Source organism: Rousettus aegyptiacus, unplaced genomic scaffold, assembly GCF_014176215.1.
Source record: "Rousettus aegyptiacus isolate mRouAeg1 unplaced genomic scaffold, mRouAeg1.p scaffold_m13_p_3, whole genome shotgun sequence".
NCBI lineage: Eukaryota > Metazoa > Chordata > Mammalia > Chiroptera > Pteropodidae > Rousettus > Rousettus aegyptiacus.
This window is the reverse complement of record NW_023416306.1, coordinates 19,667,911-19,688,703: the sequence shown is the minus strand read 5'-3', so window position 1 is coordinate 19,688,703 and position 20,793 is coordinate 19,667,911. Positions and strand designations below refer to the sequence as shown.

Sequence of the window (20,793 nt, the reverse complement as noted above, 5' to 3'; positions counted from 1 at the left end):
AAAGCAGAAGAGTTTTTACAATTGCGCACATGCATCAAGACCAAAATGCTGACTTTAAAGTGTAAGTCTTATTTTCCTACTGGTTCATATTCACCCTTGTTCACAGTTGGAATATCATTGGCCGAGAACTAGAGCAAAATATAAATGCTTATTCATAAACAACACATTTAAGATAAACGTCCATGCCTTCTGTATGGTTTTCTGAATGTCTAGTAACCTTCTCACATGTGTATCCATGAAGTCTAAATATTGCCTTCGTGCTAAGCCAGAGCTTCTCAAAGTGTTCACCTATGTACTTCTTAGTGGAGAAGGGAGCGAATGCTCACGAGGAGTGTGAGACCAAGCCTGAAGAAACCTGCTAAAAATGTGTTTCCTTTGATGCCTCGTTTTAGCTGGAGGTAAAAATACAGGTGGATGCTGTATTTTATGACATAAAATATATCTAGGTTTGTTTTAAAATGCTTTAAAATGTTCTACCCTCATATTCTAGAAATATCGGAAGAACAGTGTATAACGTGTCAATATACATATTAACGTGTAACCCTAATGAAACCATGCTACCTGTGGTTCCGATCCAGAGCCTTGTCACGAAATACAGTTTAAAATCACAGGCCAAAATAAATAAATAGTAAAATAAAAAAGAACTCTGTTCTTTACCTATTTTTCTGGAAGGATATTAAAAGGAATCCAATGCATATTTCGACCCAGAAGCACTTCTCATATTTCCTTTTCTTTCCTCCACATATCACTCTCTTTAAAGCATCATCCACCACCGCGAAATGGTCCCTTTCTATTTACATCCCACACACGTTTTATTCTCTCCTCCACTAAACTCCGTCTATCTCAACTCCTTATTGTGTGGATCTACTTAACCCTTCTAGCAAAGACTGTATCCTCATCTCTTCTTTCTGTCCAGTCTCTGATTCTAGAACAGACAAAGGCAAAGTGGGGTTGGGGGTTGGGGTGGTGAAGAGAAAATTGGATTAACAATGACTTCATTTTCATTGATGAGTGGAGGGAGAGGGACAGCTCTAAAATACCCATGTTAATAATTTTTATCCTATCATATATGGATATAAAAATAGAAATATGTTAGTCCATACTTTGTATGGATTTGCAGGTAAAGGTGTCATTTTGTTCACATATTACTGGATGTTTGGGAGATGATTAAATATTGTACGTACAATCGATAATTATTATTACCTTCCTTATTCATAAATTTGTCCCATGGGTATGTTAATAGTGATAGGATATAGGATTTTAACCCAAAGATGTGTTTTTTAATGTAAATGTAATATTTAAATATTACCTGCTTTTGGAGTCCATTCAGAGTTTTAAATGCCTGTTCTATTTTTCCGATGACACATTTTGTGGAAAATCAGGACATTACTGGGACAAATACATCTCTTCATATCACCATCATTGTGTGAGCCCATGTACCTCTATGACAAATATTGGTTGGCTTCCTATTTTGTCGCTTAAGGAAACTCAAGAGCTTTGTGCTGAACAGTGAAACTTTCAAAATGGAGATGAGGAAAATCAAGCATTGGATTTTGCTTTAGTCTTTTTTAGTTAAGTCTTAATCATGAGCAGATTGTATCTTATTATACAAGCAGATGGAACAATATCATTGCTGTTTTCTTTTTTTAAACCAGTTCAAACATTAATTACTGTGTATACCTTTTCCTTGGTGTCATATTGTACAAAGTATCTGTGACTAGAGTAAGACAACCAATTAGACTTTTCGGTTAGTAGCATTTGTTTCACAGGTGTGTACATCAGGTACTTTCTGTACAGGAGGCTCTAAGGTAGGTGCCGGCAGGGAGGGGGCATCATAGAAAGATGTCAGACAAAAAAAAACTAGTCTTCGAAGATTTCGAAAATCTATAAAACATTCCCACAAATAATTGTACTACTGATTGGAAAGTGTTAAGCGCCTTCAGAGAGGTTTAGAACATGTGTTCAGAGAATCTTAAGAAGAGGGAGAAGACTTAGATGTAGGATAAACAAAGAAAGCTTAGGGAAGAGGGGTCAGTTGACCTGGGTGGACATCGATGGATGAGTCACATTTGGGTGTGTAGAAACTCAAAAGAAGGACATTTCAAGTGAAAGGAATCTTAACAAAAGCAGGAAATGTTTAGGTGTGGTACGGCGTTATTTGGTGGGAGAGGGAGCGATAGAACATGCGATTGAAAAGGTAGTTTGGATCTTATTAACACAGTTGGCGAACTTGTAGTTATTCAGAAAGAGGTAAGGGCTCAAAGGCAGTGATCACAGAGATGTGACATAGGACTCCAGGAGACTGCCAGTGGGGACAGGGTGAAAGACAGTCTAGGTAGAGTGACAGCAGTCATGGCAGGATGTGGAGTGTCTTGGGAATGGTGAGAAGTTTGTTATGGCCGGACTGTATGGGGAATGAGAGAGGCTGCAAGACAAATCTAGAAAGGAAGGTTGCAGACACATTCTGAAGGGAATTATAGGCCAAGCTAAGGAGTTTGGTGTTTATCCTATACAGACACAGGAATCAAAAGAGGGTTTGTGATTAAGGTACCTCTGTGGGCAGGATGGAGCATAGGCTAGCAGGGGTCAGCAGACTTTTTCCAGTAAATGGCCAGATAGTAAATAGTTTATACTTTGTGTATCATGTATGGTCCCTATCACATATTCCTTAATTTTTTTCTTTTTCCTTTTCTCTTCTTCTTCTCTTCCCTTCCTTCCTTCCTTTTTTCCTTCCTTCCTTCCTTCCTTCCTTCCTTCCTTTTTTTCCTTTTTACAATCTTTTAAAATTGTAAAAACCATTTATTGCTTCTCTAGTCACACAAAAATGAGCCTCAGGCAACCTTTGGCCCTCTGGCCATGAGGAGAGACAAGTGATAGGTAAAAAGGGAAACAGGGGTGTTGTGCAGAGAGCAGAGGAGGGTCTGTCCTAGGGCAGTGGTCATATAGGTGGTGGTGAGGAGATGCAGGGGAATAGATCTAAAAGAGAATTTGTTATTCTCAGCAATTGTTTGGCTATGGGGAATTAGGAAGACAAGGACAAGACAAGGTTGATTCTCAGGCTTCTCGCTTGAGAGACTAGGTGGTATTGGTATTATTTACCACCAAGTCTCTGGGGGAGTTTTGAGAGAAGATGGACTTAGTTATGAAGCTGCAGAGGTTGATGTATCCATGAGTCATCTAAGGAAAGGGTGCCTGGGGAGAGTTGGCTCAACAAGGCTAATGCCCAGTTTCTTCCCATCCAGAATGTGTGCCTCACAGGGAGCCTCTGAGCTCACAGATTTGAACGGATGAAGTGTCACATGAGGCTATAGAATAGGAAAGAGAGTTGATCCTTAGAAACCCCAGAATGGCAGCGGGATTTGGGCTGAGTTGGAGAAGGCGAAACTGGAGTGGGAAGACCAGGTAGGAAGCAATAATCTAGGGAAGATGAAATAGCGTCTCAGATTGACTAGTGACAGAAGGGAGGTGACAGGTGAGAAAGATAGTGTGGGGCAGATCGCGAGGACAAGGCACTGTGTGCATGGAAGAAGAAAGAGACCTCCTGTGGTCCTCATTTTCAAATCTCAGTGTCTTGGGATGACATGACCTCTATCTTGTTCTTTTTCTAGTTCTTGTTTTAGAAACATAGCTAATGGCAGAAGTGCTTACAGAGCATGTCATCTGGCCAGTTTTGTAGCTTTTTAGTTTTGTAAATATCATATTTATAATACAATGGAGGATAGCCACGTCCCACCTGCAAAAACCTTTGGATATTCTCTATTAACAGTACAGAGCATTGTAGGAAAAACAGTAGAACACTTGGTGAAAGGGTTAAAAAAAAAGATTTATGATTTTGGAACTAGGAGACATCTTAACCAAGAGCATTAAAATTGTCTATAAGCCAAGGGTAAGCTGTCAATCAAGGTAAACTTGCATGTCGCCAGCCTCTCTGAGATTTACGTACTGGATCTAAATAGTCACTTCTGGCCTTATTGTAGCCGATCTTCCTTAGAAGTGTAAGTGTCAATGAGCTATGGAACTCTATACATCTGTCTTCCAAGCGCATTAAGCTGCTCTGTTAAAACACATATATAACCACCTCTGTCCACGATGTGCACCTATTCTAACACTCAAGATGCTTGGCAGTTAGACTAGAAAGGGCACAAAACCTTTTTTTTTGTCTGTTTGGCAATTAACCATTCACTGGCTTTTTTTGTTGTAACATGCACTTCCTTTCTCTTGTTTTCATTCAAGCTGTGTACGCCATGGAAATTAATGTGGAGAAAGACAAACAAACAGGAGAGACCAAGATTCTCTCTGCATCCACCATTGGCCCAGAGGGGGTCCATCAGAGAGGAGTCAAAGTCTATGATGATGGTACCAAAGTAGTGTATGAGGTGCACTCGGGAGGCACCATAGTAGAAAACGGAGTGCACAAATTAAGCTCCAAGGATGTAGAAGAGCTTATTCAGAAGGCTGGACAATCAAGCTTAAGAGGAGGGCACGTGTCAGAAAGGATTGTGACTGCAGATGGGAGCCTCGGCCACCCTAAGGAACACATGCTCTGCAAAGAGGCCAAGTTAGAAATGGTACATAAGTCTAGGAAAGATCATTCTTCCGGGAACCCAGGGCAGAAGGTCCAAGCTCCCAGCTCTGGAGGCCCGGAGGCAAACTTGGATCAGCCAGTCACCATGATTTTCATGGGCTACCAAAATATCGAGGATGAAGAGGAGACTAAAAAGGTGCTAGGCTATGATGAAACCATCAAGGCCGAATTGGTCCTCATTGACGAAGATGATGAGAAGTCATTGAGGGAGAAGACGGTGACGGATGTGTCCACTATTGATGGGAATGCAGCCGAGCTTGTGTCTGGGAGGCCAGTCTCAGACACCACAGAACCCTCGTCCCCAGAAGGGAAGGAAGAGAGCCTGGCCACAGAGCCAGCCCCAGGTACCCAAAAGAAAAAGCGCTGTCAATGCTGTGTTGTCATGTGACCACTTCTTTCTTCTCTTTTCTTCTGGGCAGCCTCTGTGCTCTCCACCACTTACGTAGACCTCACTGTACCACTAACTGCAATACTGTGAACTGGAAGCAAATACCTGCCTTGCCTTGCAGTTGGATTGCTTTGATCTCTCTTATTTTTTAACCCTTTCATTTTTCTCCAGTTTCCTCACCTGAGAGACGACGTGCATGTGTGTGCCTCATTCTTTCCAAGAACCTGCTTTTCCTCTAAACCTTTCCTTGTGTCTTCAAGAGTGAATCAATTCCTTACTGCTCGATTGGAATGGACTCTTCACATCAGCGAGTTATATAGTAGCCTTAATTCACTTGACCGGAATTGAACCCAGTGGCCCCGAGGGTTTTGTTCTGTAGCGTGTTCCTATCCTATAGTCACCCATCGCCACGTCGCTGACTTCTCACTTGGCCTCCTTTGCTGTGGATCTTTGCTTTTATATCTTGTGTGGCAAAATGCTGTTGGCTCTAGCTGGTTGCTAGTGTAGCCAAAAGTGGATCTTACTTAGTCTGTCCAATCTAGGGTGATGCTTTTTGCTGCCTTACACAAGCTTCCAGATTACAGTATTGTGCATCTATGGCTTTCCTTCTGTTAAAACTGAAATGAAGTTCATGTAAAAGAAAAGAACCCAGTGCTTGTCACAGCTGAAATGTAGGGACTGATTCCATGACCTGCCTGTCAGCAGCTGTCTCTCTTTCATGGCTTAACTGATGGACCCTTTATATAAGAAGCACCATTTTTTAATTTTCTAAGGACATGAAACAAACATTGTTTTAAGCATCAGTAGTGATCGCCAAACGTAGGCAAATCCATGAGCCTTGCTTCTATTCTCTCCAAAAAAAAAAAAAAATGTAAATTTTTATATTGTTTTCTTTTTCATGGATGTTTTCTGACCATGTTAATCTATTTTCAATGAAGGAGTTATTTTGAGGAGTATCTCTGCAGTGACCATATTTCCAGAACAGTCTTTCCGACCTACAGTGGTTGTTGCGATGCTCCCACTTCATTGTAGATGGTGCTGTAACTGAATTTACCTGTTCATCTCACCTGCCTAGTCGATGACGGAGCCTTATTTCTGGACTCTTTTCTTTCTGCTCCCATGAGAAAGAGGAGGTTTCACATAATGTTAGCATGTAGGTTTATCCACCCTCAAAATAAATTTCAAGATGTAAAAAAACAAAAAAAAAAAAAATTGTAAAGATTAAGAAAGACCTGTCCTCTTAATGTGAAGTACTTAAATTTGTTCCACAAATACCGATTGAGTGGCACATAGCTGAGTTTCTTAGAGTGTGTTTCTTAAACTTCTGGAGATTTCAGAACATCAAAGAATAGTTTCTATCTAAAACACAGTGAACAATTCTTGAAATAAATTCTTAGCTCTTCCCCAAAGCAAACAGCCACATGTATAGTAAAACCAAAGGGAAGTAACTTAATAAAATAATACTTAATAAAATAAAGATGTAACATTATAACTGATTTTAATAACAGATATATCTCTATTTGCTCAAATGTTCATAGCATTGTTGCAGATAATTCAGAATAGTATCTGTGTTCCATAGAACATAGTTTCAAAAAACAAATGATAAGACATACTATATTAAGTCTAACTTCTATGGAAAGTAGATGAGAAAAAAAAATGTCTTGAGAAAATTTCATTACAGAACCAATAAATTTGCCCTAAATAGCTTTCATAGTGCCAAATCTATTATTATTTTTAATTTCTTGGCTTGACATTTTATGTATTCCAGTTGGAGAGGAAAATTTTTTTACTGTGCAAAGTTCATATTTCTCAAGTAATTGTATTTTAATGAGCACAAAGTGAGTCATTTTATCACCAATATCCAAACAAAAAAAGTTAAAGAAGGGAAAAATAAAGGAGCTAAGTTCTGCTTTCTAAGATGATTCCATCCATGACTTCATTTTGAGTAGTTGAGGGAATTATCTCTAAATCTCAGGTTCACTAAAGTAGCTGCAATTGAATAAACCTGCTCTATTATCTAGAAATAACATCTGGTTTTGCTGCCTATAAATCTCACCATCATTAAAATGTCAAATAAAATGACATGCCAGAGAAACCCATTTAACATAGAAAAAATGTTTTGGACAATCTGTTATCCTAATAATTTATTTAAGAAAGAAAACTCTAAAAGTTTGCCATAGCTTATCTTTTCTTTATTTACTTGGGTATTGAAACTATTCAATATGAGTTTTTAAAAGCACAGTGAGTGAGTGGAATGATAGAACTTAGGACCCTTGAGCTTGCTGTGTGATAAAAAGAATCAGCGTCTTCTAGGACAGACAATTCCCTGACGTGACCCTCCCTTCCCTCCATAAGTGAACTAGTTTCTCATGAAGAAAATGATCTGCACCTCTCACTACAACAGTGCATGTTAGATTTAAAAGACCCATGATAATCTGCACTCTCATCACCAATTCTTATTATAGGGGGTTAGCAAATTATATGAATTAGTTCTCTCTATACTTTTACTATTAAAGCCTATCTTTTAATGGTATTTAGAGTAAGATGTGTTACCTTATCAAAATGATTTGTGGCCACAGTAAATGCAGGTGTGTTTGAATATGGCATATAGATTTGCATATTTTGCATCATTTTTCTCTTATAATGGGGGATTCAGGCTCAGCCAGTACTTTTATGTGATGAGACCTATAATCCCACCTAGCGACAAGAAACTATCCTTCATAATGAAAATATCAACAGAGCTGTGATTGTGAACATTCTGCCTTCCTGCTGTCATTGGCATTCCCTGTGTAAAAACTTTATTATATATGGCGTCACGCCCTTCAGAAATACAGGGTATTGACTTACATAACCAGACTAATTAGAGAATCAATAATGAAGCTGCAAAACCATGGTCTTTTTTGAGCTAATGATTAGTTGGACTTTCTTTTAAAATCATATAATTAGTTCCCTTTTAAATAGAAAGAGAAGAAAGGGAGAGAAGGAAAATTTCATTTGTTTATAAATAGATTTTCAGTGGCATTGAATTAAAGATCCTTTAATGGTTAAAACGATAAAGTTTAATCTTACATATTCTGAAAAATCTTAGTGACTTGTATATCCTTTTTTTTTTTTTTTTGATGTGTAATTGGACAAACTAAGGGGAGTTGGTTTTTTTTTTTTTTACCTGTACCTCTTTTACCCATAAGTATATTAATTCCTTATAAAACCAAAAATTAGTTGGCTCTAGAAGTGATTTGACAATGTTCAGTAATGTCACTTAATATTGGGAGTAGAGGAAATGGGCTAGGAAATTCCCTTCTGAACAAACCTCAAACACAGTTTCTTTCAGTCTCTTGAGCAACCTCCAGTCATTCAAAGACTTTCAGGAAACTCAAACAAATTTGAGTTCATTCGATTTGACTCCTTTCTGATATGTTAACAGACATGTATCTGCTTCAGATTCCCACCGATTCCATCTTGCATCCTGGTGATAAATGTGTTTTTCCTACATGCAAGTAGAGTATTTTATTTTGGTTAGGGTCAAGTTTTTATAAAAGGGTATATATACATCCACTCCACCCCCGCCCCCCGCCTCTGCTCCGAGAGAGAGAGTTTCTCTGGAGCAAAACGTTGAGGCCAACCAAGTGTGGAAACAGCTTATTTCTCTTCACTTCTGTAGAATTTCATTTCAAGGGACCACAGAACACCCTTGACAAAGACGATGTATTTAATTCCGATAGCAAAAGAGGAGGGAGGGGATACGGTATAGAGGCAAAACTTCAACCACTAAACCAGTCGTCCTTTTTAAAAAGCATTAACCCTGTCACTTTAAAACAGATGAACACAGACAAAACATGCACAGAGAACTTTTTCGTTGTTGTGCTTACTTATATCTAGAAACTCAGCTGTCTCTGTTTGTCACTGGACCTTTCCCCATCCCCATTCCACCCCGTGGAATTTAACTCACCAAAGGCTCCCATTCCTCGTGGGGATATTCTCACCTCTCACAATGTTACTTCATGGACAATAGATTCCAGGGCGAGCAGTTTTATGTTATATTTTTGCAACATGCATGTTTGCTATTGGAACCACAAATTCTCAGCATAGTTAAGACATAAGTTTCAGAAACTTTGTAAATATGCAATCTTTTAGAAGCTCCTCTAGGGAAAAAGAAACGTCGGTCTTTTTTGAGCAGCACAATGTAATGTGTCTGTATCTTCATAATTTCAGCAAACTCCATAATGAAATTTCCATTCTTACAAAAACCTAAATACTTATTATTTGAATGTAGAAAAGGATAGAATAAAGATTATATCCTGAAAGTTTCAAAGGGCAATTTCACTGGGGAATCCCTAGGCCAGCCTTGCCCCACCCCCCTTAATTTTTATATGACTTAAATCAACCTCTGCTTTTCCCCTCCACTCCAGTCTAACATAAGAAGGTCAGAACTGTAGTGCAAAAAAAAAAAAACACAAAAACCTGCTTTCAATGTGAAAATATAGTATGTAATTTTAGGGACCACAGACTTTCTACATCTAAGATCTGGACAGCCTTAACTTTGGTAAAAAAAAAAAAAAAAATTTTTTTTCAATGCTCTCTTTTACAAAGTGGGAAAACAACATGTTTCCTGAAATTAATGACTTTTTATATTTTGTGACTATTTTCTAAGTTTCTGTAGGTTGAGTTGTAAATGGTCATCTTCTCCCCATATTCTCCTCTTACTAGTCACCTGGGGCTCTTTTTTGCAAGTCACAGCATTTTTATTAAAAAAAAAAAAAAAAGTAACTATCTCATGAACCATAAAATCCTCCCTAAACTTGAGGCAGTCCTTCTGGAGTGAAAGAAAAGAATTACAGGGTGGCTTTCTTTTTATTTTCCTATGGTTACTGTACTGTATGGTATATATGTTTACAGAATGTAACTGCCTTGTGATGTTAACAAAATGAATGACAAAAAAAAAAAAAGCGTTCTCATGTGCCATTTGAAAGTTTGCCTTAGCGTCGCTGTTTATGTTCTCCTTTTCTGTCCTTTTTAAAAAAAAAAAAAAAAACACGGATTGTTTTTCCAAAGCTGAATTAACACAACATTCTCTTCCCCACCCCTACCCAGCCCTCTTCAGAGCTGTGAATTTCATCATAGGAGCCTTGAGGTAGAATCTTGCAGATCTGGCCCAGGGGGATCAAGTGGGCATAGCTTGGGCGTTGCCTCTGTCCGTCTGTCGACCAGATGTTCGGTGTTCTCATCTAAGCCTGAGGTGTCACACTCTGACATTCCTGGGGTGGCCACCTGTCCTCCTGCGGTCCTTCCCAAAGTGAGGGAAGAGAACTTGCAGACCCCCTATCAGGAGTTTAGTTTTTAAGCACAAATTGGCATAGCTTGAAAAAGCAAGCGAGATGGACTCAGATGGTGGTGTGATTGAGTCGTAAGTGATGGGTGTGCCCATTCATTAGAGTCTAAGACAAGTAGCATGATATGGACGGGAGTAAGGAGTGGCTATAGAAATGGAATATTTTACATTTATGTATTTTTTTAAGGAAAACTATTTTTATAATGAAATCTATATGCATTATGAAACTTGAGTTTGAAAACACCCTTCATTGACTGAGTTCTTTCTCCATTCCATTAACATAACTTTCTGATGAGTTCTATAGCACTAGCCCAGACCTTAGGGGGCGTGAACAAAGCTCTGTGACCTGCCCTTGCACTACCACGGCGGGAATCCAGTGTTTTCAAACAGACCTAGGTTGTTAAGATCAAGCTTTCGATAGCTGTCATTAGAGAAACTATGTTATGTGGCTTGCGAGCTCTCTGGGCCACACCTTTAATAATATATAATGATCTTTTGGAAGGAGATAGCTATTTCAAATGTAAGCCAAGTCCAGCACTTATCGAAGTCCAGCTCTCTCACATATTTAGGTAATAATTGCTACATTTGAAGTTAAGGGACCACTCACTATGTTGCATTTGAGAAACATATATGAAATGGTGAGTCAGAAGTCTCTGGCCATCTAGTCTATGCATAAACGTATAAACCAACAATATAAAACTAGGTATTATTTACCTTGTAATTAACAACGAATGAGACTGCATGTATCACATTTTCAGAGTTAAGGAGAGACAGGAAAGAATTGTCTTTATCCATCCATAAAAGAGATTCTGAATTTCTAATGTTCTTGGGTTTCCCCCTCCCGCCCCCCCCCCCCCAATTTTCTGCCAAATTCCTGAGTTCTCATTGCAGTCACTCAGTTTCATGAAGACCTTCACTCACACCTGTTCCTCTGTCTGACTGACAGAACAGGGCGAACCTCGGAGTCTGCTCACCTCTCCCATTAGACTCTCTTCCCGGACAGCCATCCATCCTTTCCCAGGATGGGCCTTATTTTTACTACCCTGAAAGGCCAAGATCCTTTTTTGAACAAGGCAAGGTCATATAAACACTCTCTCCACTTCAAGAAAAATAATCCCTCTGATTCTCATACAAATCACTTTAATTCCTTCATCACCAGAATCCCTCCAACAGGCCTGACCCGGGCCCCACTATGAGCATTAGCATCATGGAGACAATTTCCAAAAATGAAAGAACTATGCAACTGCCCGAAGGTGCTAAGGGAGCGCCAATTTACTCTAGTTTCTTATTAGTATGGGAACCTCTCAGTTTCTAGATGAGGTAGACAGGGAGTCATCCTGTCCCTTGGCTTTGCAATGGCAAGTCTTTACATACAAAGAGGCCACCTGGCAATGCCTGATCCGAACTCCTCTGTGTGCAGCTCCAACTCTAATTCTGTGATATCCTATCCTCGCAAGTGGAAAGAGTTCTATTCTTTGTGGGGTTCTGGAACGTTCTTTCTTCCTCTCAAGCTCCTAACTTAGTAGAGTTAAAGTCAAACAGGGGTTCCAGAAAATGTTGTGTGTGATGCAGCTTTTCAGTGAATGTAGATTGTCGATGGAATTTTCAGCTTTAGCAGCTCACTTGGGGTGAGTGACATCTCTGTAAATATATCCATTTTGTGGTTGGTCGGGGGGAGGGGTGGGAGCCTGTCGTGCTTACTCTGAAGTAGACTTGCTGGGCTAGCTGCTGTACTTTGTAACCTGAAGTGTACTTTGACTGTTCTGTTTCCTTCAGATGAAAAACAAAACAAAAACTGACTTCAGAAATAACACTGCCAGTGACAGCTGATGCTGTACTTGTAGCTTCTCTCTGTTCCTCTGTACAGTATTAATAGACAATAAACTGCCTTTTCACTGCATCGACCTCTGCGTGTCTGTGGCCCAATTCTTTCCCTTCTCACCTGCCACAAGCGGACTTCAGGCCAGGCCGCGGTGGGAGTACCTTCAGCTGCTCACTGAAGTTAAACTAATCAAACTGGAGTGGGCTTCAGAGTCACCTGCTAAGGATGTGGAAGCTTGGTCACACCCCTAGAACTCAGATTCCGATTCCTGGGCCGGGGCCCGGTAACCTGCATTTTTGTTAATGTCTCCAGGTGATTCTGATACGTGTGGTACCCGGCCCCTCCATAGGTCTCAGTGTCCTTCAGTGGGAATCCCTGTGGCCTGCATGTTCCAGCTGTTTCCACACTAATCCAATCTCCCAACAGTTCCTCTCTCTTACCCACTCTCGCACATTTGTCTCCTCGCCTGTCATCCCTTTTCCTTGTTCCTCGCAAGCCCCCAGCAGTGGCATTGACTGTGATCCCATGGGTCAAACTTAGGCTGCCCTTTAGGTTAAGTAGCAAGCATTCATCCAGTGCGGTCTTCTAAACTGGCACATCTGAAGACACCTGGGGACTTCATTGTTCTTCTTTATCATCGTATTCTCTTTTACCTAGAATAGAGTCAGCAAACTTCTTCTGTGAATGGCCAGATAAGTACGCATGTGGGGCTTTGTGGGCCAGATGATTTCTGTCACACTACCTCAGCTCTGCCAGAAAGCAGCCATATACTGTATGTAAATGAATGAGTGTGGCTATGTTCCAATAAACTTTATTCACTAACACAGCCTTTGGGCCAGATTTGGCCTTTGGGCTTGTAGCCTGCTGACCCCTGGCCTTCAATGGAGCCTGGTACATACAATAAAAAGTTTAAAAGTTATCGCATGAAGGAAAGAACAAAGGGCAGATGTAATACCAACTGTAAAAATGTTACAGAAAGTTGTTCTCTTTGAGGATATGGAGTAAATGAAATCATTGGGGAAGTCTCATCTGTTTGGGTTCCGTGGTGGATTTTTTTTTTTTTATGTCTTCATGCATGGAAGGTAATTTTAAAGATTGAAATTTCAATGGTGCCTTATAGACTGCTCAAATTGCCGGCCGAAATTAACAAGAGTTTCAACCGGTAGAAAGTTAAGGAAGTTCAAAGACATCTTGTCTTCATCAGAAGTGCTAGGGATACCAGAACTGGATGGTCCCTAGGCTTCTAAGAATTTGGTCCAAGTGTTTGCAGAGCTAGGTTTTATCGGATTCATCCTACACACCAAGAGGCAGGGCTTTCTTTAATTATTCTCTTTTATTCATTGAAATAGCCTTTATTGTGTGGACATGTGGGCTGGAACCATGAGAGCACCTTACACATCCAGCAACTCTAGGGCATACCAACAGTGACACATCTAGTAGCCTATGAAAGGCTGTGTGCTTACATCCATCTCCAATGTTGCTGTGGCGTTAAAGGAAATGATATTTACACAAAGCACTATGTAAGCTGAAAGTAGTTAGTTTGCTTATGATAAGAAAGTGTCGGTCCCTCTCCCAAAGGTCTTACCTTTCCTAAATGTAACGATTATAGGCTATTCGGGTGTGTTTCAGAACCAATATTAAAGGAAAGCTCCCTTGTGTTGGTGACTGCTTTTGTTTTAAATTGAGCCGTGTAAAATTGCCATTTGTAGATAAATAATGTTGAATGTTGACAGTTCAGTGTAGTTCAACTTAATAATTCTATTCCAGGTTTTATTTCCCATCATGGAAAGCAAAAGACTACCAGATGAATTCTAACAGTATCAGGAGGAATTTCGATGAGAAAATAACTTTGGACAGGAACATAATTCAGCGCTACCAACATAGAATTAGGCATTTCCCCTGCATAGGCAGGATTTCCTGCACATCAACCTTACAGACGTTGCTGTTATTCTCCTTTATACGTGAGGAAACGGAGTTACAGAAATAATTGGTACCTGGCCAGTGCAGCAGAGCTAAAAATTGCAGGTGGGGAAGACAAGTTTTGAGCCCAGCTCTCTTTATTTCCTTCTACATAGAAGGCTCTATGTCATAAAATTGGTGTTAGGGATGCAACTGATGCTTGATACAAAAAGATTTAGATAATGGAGCCATCTTTGTACCTTTACCTACTACAGCAAATGCTCTTTAGTAACACCGCCCTCTAGAGGATGGGAGGTCTCTCTGCAGCACTTCCTTCCTAAGGAGAAGCAGAGGTTAAAATCACCTGTTGTTCTCTTATTGGTTCATTAGGAGTCCTGCTGTTCTGCTTGACAGTTTTCCCTTCCTTATTCACCAAAAAAAGAATAAACAAAGTTGCCCAAAACAACTCTGAAAAGTCTCGGAGTGGTAGGTCCATCTCTGAATAAGCAAAAGTGGTTTCATTGTGATGGTATTGCTGCTATCATCATCATCATCATCATCATCATCATCATCACTCATGTTAAAACAGCTAATAACAATAGTGCGTGATAGCATTCCCAGGCACTTTTTGATCCGGGCTGTCTCACCCTTCTGCAGCCACCAGTAGAACACACTGTCTCCCCAACAGCCCAACTCCTCTCCTGTTTTCCTCAGTGTCAAATCCTCCACTGTATGGGCAACACACAAAAGCATAAATTTGCTATAAGATTACAAGATCTCAAGACATCATATAGTGTAGAAATCACAGAATGGTTATTTACAGGCTGAAACTGGCTTACAGTTATATGAGCTTTGCCTGTATAGTGTTCTTAAAATCATTTTAAACTTATTGTTAATAATAATAAATAAAGAGGATTCTCATTCTAAAATATGAATTTCCCACTTCTCTTGACATTTTAGAGGCCCTGTGCACCACGGGCCTGATTTCCTGGCCGACAAGTGCCTGGAGCTGATGGTGGCAGTCCCCCTTGGAGGAGCCATGTTCTTTTATTCACCATCACCACCACTTCCTGTTATCTTATTCCTGGCCTGGTTTCTTTGTTTCTATCACCTGCATGGCCTCTGTTGCCATTTGAGTGTGTTACCCCTAATCTACTATAATCCGCTCATTTTATGGCTGGGTCAAAAGGGTCCAAGTGGAGATGAGACTTACCCATGCCAAGGTAACAGCGAAGCCAAAACTAGAGATGAAGTCTCCCGAACGCCTTCAGGAGAATGAGGCTTTGTACTGGGGTTGCATTTAAATCTGACAGAAGCATTTTCCGTTTTAAACATAAGCAGAAAACCAGCATCAGAGACTGAAATTTTTGCTTTTTAACAGAACCCACATGGCTTGTATAATGATAGATTGTCACAGGCTGGGGAGCTCACTTATAATTCAAGATGAAAAAAACCATTTTCCTACAACAATTCATAGAGTATAGATTATTCTACTCTACGTTTCTTAGGTTAAATGAACAATGTAATGTTTTCAGAACTTTGTGGCATCATGTCCTTCATGGTCAAAAGTTTTATTCCTAGAAAAATAAACAAAAACTTTGTTGTCAACAGTTGAATAGTTTTCGGGGCTTCATATTTCTTCTTAGGAAAAATAACAAGAGGCAAATCCCATATGAATTTAAATGTGATCTTCTCTCTCCTCCAAATCTTTAGTCTTTTATCTTTGTCCTGAGGTCATGTGTTCAGAGAATAATAATATTCTCTAACGTTCACTTCCTATCTTACTAAGAATAATAATCAGCAGGAAGTTGGGCAATTCAAAGAACTGATGAAATAGGAGCCTTTCTTACCATGGTGTTTCATCTAAAACCAGTATTTCTAGTGTTTTTTTATTTTTTCAATGTAAACTAAAAGCTAATCAAATTTAAGATGATAATTATATTTCCCAACTATTTTTTCATTTTCAAGTCTGAAAATGAAACATGAAACCAAGTATCGAAACATGAGCATTGTACCTACTCTTTTTGGTCCAGGTTCTTAGGTCAGCCCAAGGACAACCTCAAGGTGAAATCAACTCTGCAGTACAGTGATCGTCTGTACTCTTAGAACACAGATGCAAATTTTGTTTATTAAAGAGCTTATTTCAAAACAGAGTACATGGACAGGTTTAGTTCTTTCTTCTTTCTCTGAATTCTGACTACATCCTTACTGTACTCAATGTGAGAATTCTGTCACATGCCTTAACTCAGTTTTTCCTAAACTTTGACTCTTAGGTATCACCTTAATTCGTTTTGTCCTGTGCTTATACCACCTGTGGACCATTATTTCATTTTTTGACTGAAATTTACTTAAAAAGTAACTTTCTAGTCCTATCTTAGGTAGCACATGCTGTAAAAGTAACTGTCAAAATAAATATAAATCAGCATTATTATTAATTCACAGGGGCATACAGTTGCCTAATAGTACATACAATTGCCCGAGACCAGCTCATTGTTAAAGGAGGGAATAGCAGGGTTAGAGAGATGTGAAAAATACACCTCCATCTCTTTAATATAATCAGATGGAATGAAAGAGAATCAAAATGGCAAAAACTTTCTCACTACGTGAGTCAGTGTCATTTAATGCCGTGCTCATTTACCCCTGAAACTTGGGTAACACTGCCCTGCCTCACTGCATGCCTTTAAAAACCCTGATCCCTCATTTTGAAGATTAGAGTGAAATAGACGAAGTGACTTGCTCAAAGCGACAGGAAGTAAGAGCAGAAACGCAGAGCTCGAATTCAAACCCAGGTCGGGTGACTGCAAATTCTTTGTTACACCAGGTGCCTGTCACTCTGTTCCTTTTGTGAGGAAGGAATCGAATAAGTCAGCAGCAAACTTAAACTCTCCAGTAAAGATCTCCATCATTTAGACGAACAAAAGTAACATCTGTTCCAGTGAGAGCTGTCTCTGGCATAAGCAGTTTCTCACTGATGGAGGCCAGGTCTAATTGGGCTTCTTCTGCTTTACTTGGGCAAAGTAAATTACATGATCAGACTGAGTTTCCAGATAGGGAAGTGATGTAATATACAAACAACCGAGCACACTGATGGGCCCAGCAGCTGGCCCCACTGTAAAGCACTCCTGCCTTCAGCTTCAGGATGCCTTCTAAGCTAGTCAATGCAAGCTGTAGAACTGGCTCAGCTCTAGAGAATACTCAGACTTGAATGGAAAAAGAGCCACTCAGGGACATCTCAACTTCTCTCTTCTCCATCACTCTTCACTCTTCTTTCTTCTCTTCTGTGTTTTTTATTGAATGAGCTTATTTTTTACATGAGATGTATTCCCACCTGTAGGATCAGTTGAAATTCTCAAAAGCCCATGAATTCTCCCAGGAAGCACCATGCTATAGCTCTCTGGTCATCATTTCTTGTTTGTTGTACATTAGAATCAGGGACATTTCCTTAAAAATATAATTGCAGGTCCCTCTCACTCTGCCTCTGAGAGAAGACCGCACTGTGTCTGTGCAGCATACCCCTTTTCTAATAAGCTTTCCTTTTGACTCTAAAATATCTATATGTATATAATTATACTTCCCACCCCAGAGATCCTGATTTAACTGGTACTGGTGAGGCCTGGGACATTTATTAAATGGCTCCAGGTGATTCTAATGGGCAGCTAGTGTTGGAAACAACAGCTCAGAATAGCCTGTAGCAGGCAGACATGATCCAAAGGAGAGGTCCAGGCTGGAATCCTTGCGTCAACTCTGTAAACAAACAAACAACAACCACAACAACAAAAAATGGTTTTGTAATCAAGACCAAAGTCAAATTCCAAGTTCGTTATTGGCCAGCTGGATAATCTTGGGCAATTGGTTTCAATTCACCAAACTCAATTTCCTCTTCTATACAATAAAAAGAATACTGATCAAGTAGGGCTTCTATTATGAATGTTTTAAAGGTTTTCCTTTCTGTTTTCCCTTTCTCCTCACAAAAGAAAAATGTTTGAGGCATTTTATAGAAAAATATGTGGCAAAAAAAAAAAAAAATAGAGAAATCAGGTCAAGAGAAAAATAGAATGAAACTAGAGGACTCAATCAGGCATAGATTTCTGAATGTTTATTTCTCTCTCGCCTTTGTTTGAGCAACTCTGTTTGTAAAATGTACAACATAATACTACTTTATCAACCAAACCACTGAACTCTAAGTTCTTAGATGTGTTTTGAAAACAACAAAACATGATATTATAGAATCAGCGTTTTTGAGCATGAAGGGACCCATGGACTAGACTCTGTCCTAGTTATGCCCTTCTTTGTGTGACTTAGAAGAGGTCCTTTTTCCTCTTTTGGCCCCTACTTTTACATCTAAAAATGAGTAATTTTACTAGATGGCAAGTCAATTACTGGGTGACATTCTGGGGAATGTCAGCATTAAGGGTCTTTATAACTGGAAACAATGAAAGGAAGGAAAGAAAAGGAAAAATGAAAGAAAAGAAATATATCAAGCTGAGGGGTGTTTTTTCTAAAAGGTCCTAAAATCCCTGGCCTGTAAAAGCCATCTGCTGTGGCTTTGGCCTGGCCCTGAGGAGTCCCTCAGCAAATTCTCCATTACTGCCTTGCTCCAAGGTCTTACCTTCCCTGTCTAACTAACCCAGGGTTTTTTCAAGCCCGGTGGAAACCATGTCCATTTTCCTGTGTTTGAAATTCAGTGGGAGAACACCTGACTTACCAAGACTTATGGTTTCCATAGTCGAAAATAAGAATTTGGATTCTCTTGAAAAAGTATAAACAGACTGGCCTCATTAGGGGCTAATGCCTGGCATTTCTATGTCCTACTCTCTCCTGAGTGAGAAAAACTTACATTATAAACAGAGTATCATACTTATATTAATTTACTGTAGTACATTAAGTTACAAGAGCCAGCTTTAACTTTTAAGGACTATAGACTTTTAACTCTTTGGAAACAGTCCCAGGGACCAGGCCTGTTCCGCTTTGATTTTTTTCTAGTTAAGTCTAGCATGGTACAAACACGTGGTATAGGATGAATGTTTCATGATGTGGAGGGATCATGGATCAGAAGGGGAAGGGCCAGGCCAGTTGCTCTTCTCTCTAAAACAGAGCAGTATTGCCCACCAGTGGCAGCTTAGAAAGGTATCTGTGACCTGGGCGGCCATGTGTCCCAGTTTGCACGTTTTGCAGCCTAGCTCTCAGTGGTGTTCCAGTTTGGATGACAGAGCATATGGTCAAGCTACCTCCAGCATGCAGATGGGCATCTCTGCTTTGTTAGCCATCCCCGCACTGCGACCACTCTTTTCCTTTCATTGATCCTTTGGCAGTTCCCTGAGATGTACAGCAGTGTTCAGGGCCCAGCAAGAGCTCTTCACCTAAAGAGACCATTATGAAGGGTCAGACAGAGCATCACGAGACAATCAGACATCACGTCAGATCACTTCCTTTTTCCTTTTGCAATATATGATTGATTTCATATTCCTGTGGATATGCAGAGAAAAAGGAAGAGTTAAAGAAAGAAAACAGAACATCAAACTCAGAACTCACTAGCCAGATAGGGACTCAAGAGAGGACATTGGTCCCTGGTCTCTACCATGTGCCTGTTGCCCACAGTTGTCAACGGAGGAGATTTACTGTTGTGTATGTTCGTAGTTATAATGACCACCAGTGCTCAGGAGGGAAAGGGCGACCTAAACTCTTTTGCAAATGCACATTTATCCAACAACGAAGAAACACACTCGAGACTGTGCAGGTGCTTCTCAAGGCCTGTACCGGTGCTCCACAATGACATAGAGTTCTGATTCTCAAGTCCAGCTGACACTTTTTTATGCCTCAGTTTCTTCACATATAAAATAGTGATGTTGGTTAAATCTCTTGAAAAGTGTTTTGGACACAGTTTGGTAAATATGCACAGAATTAGAGTATTAGCTATTAGTAGGAGTAGTAACAACAGCTTGGAGAGCCAGAGAGCATCACCCCAAGGTGTGAGTATAAAGCAGGGGCCAAAAACTTTCTCTGTTGGGGCAAATCTGGCCCTCTGCCTATTTTTGTAAATAAAGTTTTATTGGAACACAGCCATGCCCATTTTTTTTTTTTTTACTTATTCTCTAGGGATGAAAAAAACCATATGGCCCACAAACTTAAAATATTTATCATCTGATACTTTATTAAAAAAAAAAAACTTTACTGGTTAAAGCATAAGTCAGATATTCAAATTTACTTTCCTAGTCTATCAACATTTGCTGAGCACTGCTTGAATGGCCTAAACTGTACTAAATGTCTTAATATATATTATCTTATTTAATTTTCACAAAAAGTAGCTCTTCAAGGTCAATGGAAAAGAGCGCCCCATTTTATATATGAGGTTCAGAGCACTTGTGACTTGTGTAAAATTGGAGAGCCAAGATTCATTCTCTGCTCTCCTAACCCTAGGTTCAGAATTTCAAGAGTCATAGCGCAGACATCTTGAAGGAGTTGGGTTTGCACTTGCTTTTGAAGAATGAGTGTGATTGTCAGTAAATAAAGGTGAGGCCAGGTTAGGGCATTCCAAACAGGAGGAACTCATTAATCAGAAGCTCAGGCTGTCTGGTCATCAAATTTGTAGAACAGGAGGAAACTAAAGAGACTGAGGAAGTGGGAGAAGTGACTTGAGGCTGGGATGCGGAGGAAAGGATGCTCCTCAGGAAGAAGTTGCAGACTGGAAGTTCAAGGGCAGGTCCGTAAAGGTATTGGATTTGGCCTTTACTGTATTGATTCACACAAGGTATTTTGTTTGATTTGCTTTG

At 39.8% G+C, this 20,793-nt stretch overlaps 1 protein-coding gene across 9 annotated transcripts in view; it reads left to right on the top strand.

The window, feature by feature from the left end:
- The window catches only part of PALM2AKAP2 (PALM2 and AKAP2 fusion), a 399,047-nt gene that overhangs the window by 213,185 nt on the left and 165,069 nt on the right, over window positions 1-20,793 (top strand). For 6 of the 9 annotated variants that reach the window (XM_036239052.1, XM_016129981.2, XM_016129979.2 and 3 more), the window contains one exon: window positions 4,234-4,929. The exons of the other annotated variants lie outside the window; for them this stretch is intronic. In XM_036239052.1, coding sequence (XP_036094945.1) covers window positions 4,234-4,929 — 696 coding nt within the window. The remainder of the gene's footprint in view (window positions 1-4,233; window positions 4,930-20,793) is intronic. 9 annotated transcript variants of the gene reach the window in all.